Source organism: Siniperca chuatsi, linkage group LG23, assembly GCF_020085105.1.
Source record: "Siniperca chuatsi isolate FFG_IHB_CAS linkage group LG23, ASM2008510v1, whole genome shotgun sequence".
NCBI lineage: Eukaryota > Metazoa > Chordata > Actinopteri > Centrarchiformes > Sinipercidae > Siniperca > Siniperca chuatsi.
The window spans coordinates 9,939,818-9,953,011 of NC_058064.1; the positions used below are offsets into that span (position 1 = coordinate 9,939,818).

Consider the following 13,194-nt stretch of genomic DNA (forward strand, 5'->3'; position numbering starts at 1 on the left):
CACTTAAACTGAACGCCATCCATGGAAAACAACAGCATCAACAGTGTGTTCAAAGCCATTGTGCTGCATTATCCCTATTAAGTTATACGGCTAAATCATGAAACTAAGAAACTGGCCCTTGGGTCACAGAGGTATAGCTTAAGTTATTTTTCTAGTGGCTGCAAAACCTACTTCATCATTTGAAGCGCCACTGGTGTCACACAGAAAATGTGGATGTTGAAATTTGTCATCTTATTTATTTACTGCAAATAATTGGCAAATGACATTATCTCCCAGGTTTAAAAAATGGTTTGTTCCCTGGAAACTAAACAATACAATGTGTACAGTAGCACCTATTATGACTCTAAGTGCTCTATATCTCCTAATTCCCTATGACTGAATTAGTGATGTTTGCCTCTTTACAATAAGTTATGTGGGGTGTTTTCCATCTGTTTCTTTGGAACTTCACAGTACAAAGTACAAACATAAAGAAGTAGAGCAACATGTTACACTAGGTCTAATTGTTTTTGTCAGTAACTGGCTTGGTTTCCATAGAGTAAATAATTGGCAAGTTGTTCTAGCAATGGCATAACTTATAATGAAGACACATCTATACAGTCTAAACTTTTCAAAGAAGAAAGCTCTTTGAAGGCTACATGTCTGTTGACTACATAATAGGCTAAAAATAAAAGCTTTTTGTACTTTGGACTAAACAAATGGCTAAAAGATGTATTTCATAAAAATCTTTTATCAACCTTGCATAACACTGTAAGAAATTGAATTAAAATGTAATTAATGTTTGTTGTGTGGATCCATAAAAGAATAACTACAATTACAAAACTGTAATACTGTTATGCTGGTTTTGCACATTATCATACCATTACATTTGCACTACACCCATTCCCACTTCTACCTCAAGTTTTCTTTTCTCTTTGCACTATTATGCTGATATTGTACATACTGTACATCTTAGTACAGCAATAATACAACACTAATCGGAATTTTTTCAAGCATGTATAATCAAGTAAATGGCCCGGCATCCCCTGATGACACTGAAGTTCTATTTTCACATTCTTATTCTTGTAAGGACATCTGAAAAGTGGTAACAATATAAGAAATCCAAGAAACTGCCCCATACCCAGAAAGGCGAGCAGCATTTTTGTCCTTGTTCTTGTGTCCCAGGCGACTTGTGGACTTGATGTAGAGGTGTCGGTGCAGCTCATCAATGAGTACAAGGTGGATGTTGAGCTTCTTGCTGTGGAGCTCCAGGCGCAGATCTCCAAGCCCTTCCACCTGCAGCAGGGGGCCTTCCAAGGACTCCACGGCTGACACCTGCATATGACAACATACCAGCCAGTCACCGGTTATCCTTAGCTGTGTCTTTCAAGTTTCATAGTGTCTGATCTTATGACTTGCAGCCAGACTACCTGTTGTACTGTTCTACTAAGACAACATAAAACGTTGGTGAATTATGATATTCTTTTGTGTTTGTTTTTAACTTTTCTTCTGGCATTTGCCTTTACTGGATAGTCGACAGCAGAAAGCCATAGAAGGCACATTCATTGTTGCTTGACACTCCTACAAACTCAACCCTACAAATATAGGACAACTATGAACAGGAAAATCACTGTAGAGGACGTCTGTATAGTCGTATTGAATTCTTACCCAGCAATAACTGCATAAGGGCTATACAAATACAGGAAATTAAATTTATCATCCCACTAGCCTGTGATTAGTGTTCCTCTGTTGGTGAAAAATCCCAAATCTTATAAGGTGTCAAATGGAAATATGATTGTAACGAAAGTCAAATTGCCCTGTCAGGCTGCAGCTTCAGATCATTCCATTTGAAATCCAGTCCAGTGTATAACAAGACATTGTTTTGGGTTTTTTTCTTCAATCAGAACAAAAGTTGTTCTGGCAAAGCCTTATTCATCTCTATCATTCCCTTATTAGGTTAAGCAGTGTTCAAGATTTTCTCGTAACTCTAAGAAAGTCCACAATGGCGAAGCTTCACTTCATGTTTACAATGAGATGAACAACCACAACGACACGCATTACAATCATTTCTAATCAATTAAACAATCTGTAAATTAATTTTTTTATTTATTAATTTAATGCATTTTTCAATTGACCTACAGATATACATACTATTATGTACAATATATTTTTTTTTCCAAATTCCAAATCTCCCTCCCTCTTTCCTCAGTTTTTATTAGCAGGAGCAGCAGCTGTTGTGACATGTTTGCAATTAAAAAATCTTCATGCCATTCAATAAAATGTGCATTTCTGTGTGTGTATTTCAAGGGCACTAATGGCCAGATGATAGCGCTGCAAAGAATATTTGCATGGCCAGGGCAGGCCAGAAGGGAATGGGTAGCAGCGGGGGAGAATGCTGGGCATGGGGCATGGGTCAAGTGTGTGTTGATGCAAATGAGAGCCACATTAGTGACAAGATGAGCTAATGCACTGCATGATCAGCCCTCTTTGAATTAATAGAATAACTCTGCATGCCTGCAAGGCTTTGCATGTCCTGTGTGTGTGTATGTATGTGTGTGCACTGTACACACCTCTCAGATGTGTTTGTGTATGATTATATGTGCGTGATTGTATGACTGTAAATCATTTAACGCTTATGTGTGTGTTTGTGCGTGTGTGTGTGTGGGGGGGGGTATCTCATTACCATTGGGCTGGGATGACAGAGGAAGGCTGGTTAGCATCATTAGGGGGCCAGGCCTGTCAGCTTAATGAGGGATAGGAAGCCTCTAGTGAAAATTGCTTGGGAGCAAGAGAAATGGTGAGAAGGGCAGAGAAGAGAAGGGCAGAGAAGAAAAGAGAAGAGAAGAGAGTATGACAGTTTATCACTAAGCTCTGAGGTCCAAGGGGAGGTGTCAGCAGTTTTGTGTGTGCACCTGGGTTTTGTGATACTACAGGAACAAGGGGATGAGAGACGATATAGATGAGGGGAGGAGAGGACGAGAGAGAACAGGAGAGGAGAGGACTTTTTCTGTAATCAAAGTCAGTCTCGTTTTTAACCAACCCCATGGGGTCTAGGAGTGTGCCATTCAATAGCAAACAGAGAGCATAGTCTGAATTCTAATTGTCAACCGTTAGAGATAAGCCTCATATAAACACACAGACACACACACACAATGTTGAAGAAGCGAGAGACACTGAAGGAGAGAGAGAGAGGCTAGGAAGTTCATTTGTGGATAGTCTACTCTTGCCGCACTGCACAGCAAAATAATAACAAAGATACATACTGCAAGAGTCTGTAAGCACAAAACATTTACAACTTTTGTTAAAGAAAGAAAGAAAGGAGAAAAGAAGCAACAGAGAGTGCATGTGAAAACCAGGGAGACGTTAATCTGACAGATGAGTGCTGTAATGAATGACAGCATGATGGGAATAAACACATCAGGGACTCTCAGAGACGTGACACAGGCAGTATGATGTTACAGTGGAGAGACACAGACTGAGTATGTCTTGGCATTTCACAGTATATCAGCAAATGTAAGTCTTCAGAATTTCATATAAACCCAATTGTCATGTTCTGTCTGATAATCATATTTTTCTAAAAATCCAGAGAGAATTTCTTTTAGTGGGTGTGACATTATTCCTTTTTTCCCCCCCACACTCACAAGTATCAGTACACGATTCTATATACATTCAATACGCTGATGTGCACCAGAAACAAGCAGGCAATGTTTTATTTATTTGTTCAAAGAATGACAATATTTTGAAACAAGTTTACAATGAATCACATGGCTTTAATAAGTAAACAATAAACCAGCTTTCCTCAGAGAGCCCTTAATCAACTAGCTCAACAACAACGTGCACTGAACGGGCTGTTTGACCTTTGGGTATCCAGCATGCATGTACTGTAATTCACTTCATTGCAAGCTAATATTTTAGCTAACAAAGTTAATTTAGTTTATCATGTCAAAAGTGCAGAAACTTGTGGATAAATGTCCATAAATGTGGAACCTTGGTGAAATCATTCACAAACTAACCAAATATGCTATTTCAAGGATGTTATTCTGCCATTTTTTAATCATAACTAACATCCTCTACTTTGGCTTAAATGTGGGTTATTTTAAGTGGACTTTTCATACGTTATTTATTCATGAACTGCATAAATATGTCACCGAAGCAAAAGGTAGAACGAATGCATCCAACGGCATTTTGATCTGAAATGTGCTTTAAAGTGTGCTTTTTACATAGCAATGAAACTGCACCATCCTGATCAAGTAAAGCGCATTTGAAGTTTGCAAGACAGAGGCGAAGCGTCCAACTGACTTTGAACTTTCCACAGCCTTTCAAAACACACTGGCCTGACTGAGCACAGGTTGAATGAAGTTCCACTTCTTTCCACCCCCACAAGGAGGATTTTTCATGGTCCTTTGGGCGTACAATCATCCCTCTTTTTCCCTCCTCCTCAGATAACCCCTTCCTAGCAAGCTAATTATTACCAAAGTCTGAACGAAGATGTGTGGGAGTGACAGAGGAATGGAGAGAGGAAAGGAAAGGAACAGAGAGAACACAGAACCTGGTCGTTTATTCCTCAATGCCATCCTTCAGCTCCCCTGCTGAGCATACCGCAAAACACACATCAAAAGAACAAGAGTACACGCATACATACACAACTGCAATGCCCTGACTGCACTTAGATGATGTTCACTTGAAGTTAAAGAGTTGCATCCACTGGACTGTTCAAGGCTAGAAAAGGATTCTTTAAAAAGGGATGGCAGGCACCAGGCAATCAATCTTAGCAGCAACACTTCATAGACACTGGTGTTTACATATGTGTACTGTGCATACCATGGGTCTCAGAAGCACCATACTACCTCAGTATTGCCTCATATGCATTTACATATGTCAATAGGCTTTGCCACAACTTCAAAAACAAGACAACAACCTGTTCCTTTTTCCATTTCTCACTTTCTTCACCTCCACCATCCAACCAACCACCAAACAGGACAAAACATATTTTGAGGGGGCAGCCAGCCAGTCACGCTCAAAGGACCCTCTTGCCCCACAATCACACAGACCACTGCAGCAGACGACTTCAGCAACATTTCTATCTACTGTATCGTATTTATTCTGTTTAATTAAGCACTGCTTTAGGTACACTTTACATAACATAGATAGCCAGAGACAAGCGCTAAGATAGCACAACACCATCCTGGCTATTCTCACTTGCATTCACCTCCTCAGCTCAGCTGCCTCCTCTTCTGCTTCTCAATAAAGCATACCGACGGTGGCTGTTAACATTGCCTGGTCCATCTTTGATCTCAATAGTTATTTTACCATAATTTTTTATTCTACTTTAAATCAAATGTAAACAAACAATTCAGTTTTTTCCCAATTTTTCACTAATTTGCCTTAAAATAATACTGGAAAATATTAAATATAATAACATTGAGTGGAAGAGGTAATGTTGATTTACATTTGTGGTAAACAATTTTCATTCAATGGTAGCTTGGACCGGTAACGTTGCGATCGATAGTCAGGTGATGCACAGAAGATGTATTGCTTGAGTATACTTCAGTGTGAACGGTCTGCTGGTAATGGCATACTTAGTTGTTCATTTAGTAGGCAGTATGCAGTTCATACTGATATAAGTATGTGAGTATTTGATTTCGAAGTTGAACACACCCCATTTATCATGCAATCTATTTCTTTTTTTTTCTCTCTCTTTGTCTGTCTGCCTCTCTATCTAACTGAAATACTGTACAGCTCACACATCCTCAGACATACTAAGATGCTCCTATACAACCACATCTCTGGCCATTCGTCTACTCACCAGCATATCCGTGGCATGAAGGTAGTGCTTGCTTGCCATATAGGCCTCCAGCCTTTGAGGCACCTGCTTGATGCTTTCAATTTCATCCAGCAGCTGGAGGACGTGCTTGTGCTCGATGCCCTCTATCCACAGCTTCCTCAGCTCATCCCTTTTGCAGTGAAGCAGCATCTTACATGACAGGAGGTTCTCCTTCACCTGCAGGAAAGAGTGAGTAGGAATCCAAAAAAGTAAGACACAATATTTGTCCACTAGGCACATTTTAAGTACAGTAGTGCCTATAAACAAAAGCATTTTAGATCAAGCCATACTTCTGACTGCTCGAGACATACATGTGTCTTTACAGAATAAAGCTCTAATTAAAAAAATAAATCCCCTTTCATACAGGTTACTTCCAGAGCAGTTAGTTTTGTAAGTTGGATTTTGACAAACCTTCCTGTCTGTTAACTTGAAACACTGATTTTAGTAACCTACCAGCATAGTATCTTTTCTGATAATAACAATAATGATAGTGGCTTCTCCTGACCTATTGTTTAAATAATGTTTTTTATTTTTTATTGGTGAAATAGAGTGTGACAAAAAAAGTGGCATAAACATAATAGACATAATGGAAAGGCACACAGACAAAAACAAAGCAGCTACAATGATGAATGTGATGATATGATAAGAGGGAGTAAGTAGGGATTAGGTTAGATTAAGTTGGGTATGTGTTGGTAATGTGTATGTGCATGTTTGTAAGAGAGGCAGTGTATCTGTGTTTAATGATCCTGAACGAGTTAGTGTGTAGAGTAAGGCGTGTGTGTGGAGGGGAAAAAGAAGAGGTACATAGTGTTAATGTTATAGTGATAATAAATTATGTTGTAACGACAATATCATTATAATAATATAATAAAATATGATAATAATATATTGTTATAATAGTTACCATAGACAGAACAGTATAATATAATAATAAGAAGAATAATAACCATTATTATAATTACAATAATATAGCAATGAGGAGTAAGGCCAGTGTGGGACACCAGCGAAGCAACAGGCTCCCCACCCGCCCCCCAGCAACACAACCAGAAGCCCCAGCAGGGCCAGAGGGGCAGCCGGTAAGCCTAGTCATGATTATGGCATTGGTTTTTGGGTGAGTTCTATTTAGGGTTTAGATGGGTTAAAAATGTATTCCACGTTTCATTAAAGACTGATTTTTTTTTCTTCTGTAAGCTGTTATTCTCTCTATTGAAATGTGTTGCGTAAGTAGGTTGACCCAGTGAGAGATATGAGAAGATGTTTTAGTTTTCCAGTTTCGAAAGATTATTTTCTTAGCGATAGTTAGAGAAATGAGTAAAGGGTTTCTATATTTAATTCGGAGGGCGACTTGTGAGATGTCTTCCAGGAGACAGAATGATGGGGATAATGGGATTCTGCAGCTGTATAAATAATGTTTAATTTCTTAGTGTGACTGCTTAAACATGTTGAATGTGAAATGTTGAATATCGTAAAGGGTGCCATTGCCACACTACTGAATGCCAGACCCATAAACAAAGGTCCAGGACAGCTATACGTTCTTAACCTTCCCCCTTTTGACCTGCAACATACCAGATTTTCGGGGCTCACTTTTATCAAAGAAACTAAATGTCCAGAGACAGAAAACAATAGGTAACAGTAATAAAGATGACATATACTGTATGTAATTAATACTATCAACTTAAAAGAAATAAACCTAAAAGAAATGATGTGTAATCAATGCAGGGAAAATGCTGGTGAAATATAGAAAGGAAATAAGCGATTGTATCCCTTGGAACTTTTTGAAACACTTTACTGGTGTGGGAGACATTAATGTTTTTATTTTTTATTTTTCTGCTTTAGTACATAAGTGCATTGAAACAATTGGTAATTACATTAAAGGCCCTGCACACCTACACAAGTGTTTCCACTTCTGGCTGATTAGACCTCAGGTTGAAGTTGGGCAGAGCTATGCTGGGAGTTTGCAGACGTTAAAGCAGAAGGAAAATGGCGCAAACACATAATTCCAGTCAATTTGGAACTCCCTGCTTAAGGATCTGAGGCTTGCAGAATCAGTGATCAGCTGATCTTTTAAATCCCTACACAAAACTTATCTTTAAAAAAAAGCTCTGTTAGTGCTAGAACAGTTTTATTTCCATCATTTATTATTATTATAATTATTTTTATCTTATAAAATTTATATTGTTGGGAATTTTATTACAATATATTTTAGTATGATTTTAAATGTCTGATCTTATTTGCCTCATTGCAGTGCTGAAATGTTTTAATTCTTTGTTTTGAAAAGTGCTGTATAAATAAAGTTTATTATTATTATTATTTAGCTGCTTCAGTTTCAGGGTCCTGGTATTGTGCATGCTGGCTCACTGTCACAACGTCATGGCTTACTAGGATACCTGAATAAATCAGAGCCATCATAAATGTAGAACCTGTGCTTTTCCTACTATAACAAATGAAAATGTCTGCTGTGAAAAAGGCATATGAAATGGTGAAAAGTAAAATAAATTTCTTAAGCCATCATTTAAAGACAGTACTGTGCTAGCACACCGTGTTTAAAATTCAGTTTTATCCTGCTAAGAAAAAGCACTAGGACACTGGATGTCTTTTTTGCCAAATCTGTATTGGCTTGCTCATTAATGGGACCAAAGCTGACCTCCACATTTTCCCTATTTTTATTCTATAAGTTTGATAGAGAAAATTATGTCCATTGGGCTAAGGATTCAGACTTCAGCTGACGATTGTTAAGTAGGCAGTTTTCTTCTTGGGTGAACAGGATTTGTGTTAATTAAGTAATGCTTTCAGTCTTGGCGAATAAAAAAAGCCTAAAAAATGAGATAAGACACCCTTTTAATATATGAAGAGATAAATGAAAATTAATGAAAAACGTGTTTTGTTTTTAATTACACAGCTTAGAGTCACTGCTCTGAAATCCATCAGAAACAATGTAAGCATGAATTCTAGTAATGGTTTTCACAACCCTCCAAATAATTTTTTTCCAGTGTCCATTTTTGTACACAAGTCTCTCTTTTCTACCTGTTTGATCTTGTTGCGGGAGCTGGTGATGCGCTCGGTGATGCTCTGGTAGGTCCTGATGGCAGTGGTAAGTTCGGCATAATGCTGAACAATCAGCTCATCTAAATCCCCGTCACATGTCTCAAAGGCCTCTTCCAGACGCCCCTTCTCTGTCTCCCTGTCCTGCACATCATCACTGTTGGAGAGAGTCCTGCGTCCGAGAGGAGGGAAAGGAAAGGTAGAATTCAACTCAATAACTAAATCCACATCATGAGTCTGAAAGAAACATCAGTGACGGAGTGGAGAGCAGAGACCCTCAGGAAATGGCAATAACAAGCTGAGTTTCAGCTAAGTAGGAGCTTACATAAAGCACTTGAAGGCAGCATAAGGGAAAAGCAGTAAAACAGGGGTATGACAGTAACAGCCTACAAGACTTGCCAACATACCCCCACAGTATAGGCAGCATGGCAACATGAACAGGTACATTCATGCTGTAACAATTGGATCTAACAGCAGCATAAGTAGAAGTGTTGTCAAATATAGCATCTTTTCACATTTTCGGCAGAAGATGCTAATTTGAGCCTTCTAGTAAAAAAAGAGTTGTACATGAGGAAGTAAGGCTTTCAGACAGTTAGTTACAGGGGTCACAGTGAGGTCACAGTGGCTGCAGTGTGTGCCTCTCATGTAATTCATCTTTTTTTTTATATATATATTTTTGGGGTTTTTCGGTGATGATTACATCCAGATATAAGCCTCTGTATTCCTACAGACAAGGCGTTTCACAAAATGTAGCAACTGTTGCTAAGAGACTCCATCTCCGAAATCCAAGCTTGTTGCACTTCGTTGAGCCAACCGGAATAAAAAAAAAAAAATGTAAGTTACTTTACTCTACATCGGGCAAAATATTTTTCGTCCTGTTGTTACGATTTTTTAGGAAAACATTGGCGTTTGTGACACGAATCGATGAGTTTCAAATTGGGAGAGCCACACACTGCGGCCGAGATTCAACCTTTTCTTCTGCTGGAATGAATTAAGCTGCTGTTAATATTAACCGACTCATTTTATCGTAAATAAAAATAGCAAATATGTGACCTTAAATGTCTTTCATATTATTAACAATACAGGAAGGATGTCGCTAACATGTAGATTTAGCATAAAAGCTAGCAAGCTGTCAATCCGTTTCTGAGAGCAAATGCGAGCAGTTCAAGAGCTATCTGACGTCTTACCAGCTCCGTTAACTTAATATAAAGGATGTGATAAGTCTTACCTTATGACAGATATAAGAAGACCAGAAGGGTCTTTGTTTTTGCTAACTGCACTCCTGTATCTTCCTGTATCAGCTGCCATTTTTTCCAGCTGCGGCACCCAAACAGGAAAACGGAAGCGCGAGGTTACACGATGGAACCCTGGGAGTTGTTGTTTGAACATGGAAAAGTAGTTCTGTCAGCGGTGGTGCACATTTTCTCTGACTTCTGCTTTAGTCACAGTCAGAAGTGAAACGTATGGTGTAACTACATTGATATAGGCTATAGAAAATAGGACTAAATAAATTGCCTACTGAATTGTTTAAATATTCTCTGTGGGGTTTCTCTTTGAATGGAAACAGGTATTTTACACCCATGTTCCAAATTTTAGAGGGTTCTGGGTTTTACTCAGCAACTTAATTCAAAACTTAAACATGATACAATAATAGGTCTGCATCTATAGGTCTATTTTTTATTATAAAATATTCTATAGGTATTCTATATCCAGTGTGTTGTGCACAATGGTACAGATGGTACAGATAGTGATACTGATTCTAATTGCTGTGTGGTGTGATGATGAGGACTAAGATGGTACTTCAATGCAATAGTGATATTTTAAGTAATTTTAAGTAAACATTTTAAATCCAGTCCTCTTGAGACTGATAAAGGAAAGGTTGAGCAGAGAAGGAAAGAGAGAGACAGTGTGTGCCAGTGAGTTAATAGCCTCCCCCATTTAAAACATATAGTGCTGGCTCTCCTGCGCTGTATCTCTGATAATCTCTGCTGTACCAATGAGAATGGGAGAGGGCATTGATTCTGGAGCAAAGGGGGTCAATTTCCAGAGCCTGGGCCCTGATTGATGTGCTGGTGGACTGATGAGATAACATTGTGGGTGATCTTTGTGTCTCTTCCAGAAAAAAAAGAAACAATCACTGTGTCATGCAGGAGCCACTGTTTTTCTTTTGAAGGTGCCTTGCTTCCCAGGTCCAAGTTTGATTTTTAAGTTCTTATCACCTCACCCTGCAGCCCATGTCCCATCAGTCCAACTAATCTACAGGGCTTCTTTTCTCCAATAACGCAGTCCCAAGGTTATTTCTTTCAGCTTGATGTGTGTTTGGACACTAAATGATTGCTTTGATCCACTGACCTGTGCGATTGAATACAGGGGCAATGAGGTCTTTGTTGGACATGCCTTTATGATCTGTTAATGTATAGATCTAAATGCAAATGCTGCATCTCAGTCACTCTGTGTCCTTCACCTAATGTTCAGTAAAGATAATATATATACCGTAGGAACTGATTTTTATAGCACTTTGAATAATGGTGCAGCCATTTGCCACCAAAACAACTCAATTTACAATATGTGGCTATTGAAGAAACAGCAGCTGATATGGATTAGGATAAGAGGACCTCTTTTAGCAAAAGCATGCATTTAAGCAGGTGCTTTCCCTTAGAATTATTTAATGATCACAAGTATCATATGTACTTGTGATCATTAAACAATTCATGTCCTTGGTCTTAGGAATCTATTTTGATGTAATTGTGGGGTTCTAATTAACTGACGAGTCACTGTTAATGTATGATAATAGCTTTAATAATTATCATGAAAGAAATACCAAGGAAAGATAAGAGGATGGTGTAAATACAGTATTTTCACCTCTCCATTGACACCCCTTGGAAACCTCTAACAAAACATCATCCCTTGGAGATTAAGAAAAAGATACTTCTTGTCTTGTTTCCATGGAAATGTGGTTACGGGAAACAGCAAAACATTGCATCTATTATATGCCTTCTGGATTTTTCGCATAATCTTGAATTGGATCAAACAAAACATATGTCTCATATCGCCAGCTTAATGCACGACCTACAAAAAACAACAAATGTCAAAAGTGAACTGTTTCAGGGTGCCCCAGTAGCTCACCTGTTAGAGCAAGTGTCCCGTGTACAAGGCTGAGTGCTTACCGTAGCAACCAGGGTTCAAATCCAACCCATGACCCTTTGTTTATGAGCCCCCACCCCCCTCTCTCGCTCACATTTCCTGTCTCTTTTCAGCTGTCCCTATCAAATAAAGGCAAAAAGTTACTTTTTTTTTAACTGACATAATTGAATAAACTGACACAAGCAGGACATGCAAGGTGTGAAAACAAGATGATGATAAGTAATAATGCCAATTATTTATATTTACATCATCAGGCATCTAGGTGGCAGTAACAAAAATGTAAGGACACTGTAGGACACCTCCCCTATACATAATCATTTAATGACATATTACAAATAGATTAACAAGATCACCTTGCAGCATCATTGCTCAGTATCAAAGTCAGGGATCAGACTTAATAATCATCTTGTTTACTATAATAATGCTGTCATAAACAACAAACAAGGCTCTTTTCCACACTCTACTATTCAGTCATGTCTCTGTTCAATAAGCACTGCATTCAGTACAGCCTGAGGCTTTTCAGAGAGTGCCCTCAGGGCATTACTGCACATTCTAATTCTTTATTACATAATCTGCTCATGATAGACTTATTGTAGAGGTGAAGGATTCCCTTGGGGAAATCTGTTCATGATGATATGCCAACACTTAAAACATTTTAACAACTATTATCTCAGAGAACCACATAAAATGAGAAATCAATGAAACCTCAGGATCTGCATGTATTTTCCTGTGTTGTGTGTAAATCTATATAAATATATCCAGATACATAGCCTATATATTGTATACTGTAGTGTGTCCAAATTGACTTTGACTCATGCTGAAGGCCACATAGTTCCAGGGCATGATCCTGCCCTGCAAACCTGGTCATTACCTTGTCCAAACTTTTACCTTCTTTGTTGTCATTGTTGGAATAACCACTTCATGTCATGTATTGTCAAGTGAATATTTTCAAAGCCATACCTCATGTCACCATATTCCCAGTGATTGATATCCTCTTTCCTTTTTACCTCTTTTCCAGTTTGCTCATGAAGTTTATATGTTTCTTGTTGCACATATAGCACTTTCAGCCATTGTGGTATGTAGTTTTATATTAAAAATATGTATTGGATCAAGGTTTATATTCTATAGATTTGAATGTGAGTCCTGTGTGTTTATGGACTTTCTTAATAATATTACAGTATACACAACCACAATGAATTCTTAAAAGG

General features: G+C 38.3%; 1 protein-coding gene across 1 annotated transcript in view; it reads right to left on the bottom strand.

Annotated features, from left to right (window-relative positions):
• The window catches only part of exoc4 (exocyst complex component 4), a 114,722-nt gene extending 104,495 nt beyond the window's left edge, over window positions 1-10,227 (bottom strand). The window contains exons 1-4 of the mRNA XM_044185814.1: window positions 10,071-10,227; window positions 8,825-9,014; window positions 5,783-5,977; window positions 1,118-1,311 (exon numbers count right to left, since the gene is read on the bottom strand). Of these exons, the coding sequence (XP_044041749.1) occupies window positions 1,118-1,311; window positions 5,783-5,977; window positions 8,825-9,014; window positions 10,071-10,150 (659 nt within the window). The 5' untranslated portion in view covers window positions 10,151-10,227. The remainder of the gene's footprint in view (window positions 1-1,117; window positions 1,312-5,782; window positions 5,978-8,824; window positions 9,015-10,070) is intronic.
• Window positions 10,228-13,194: the final 2,967 nt, after the last annotated feature.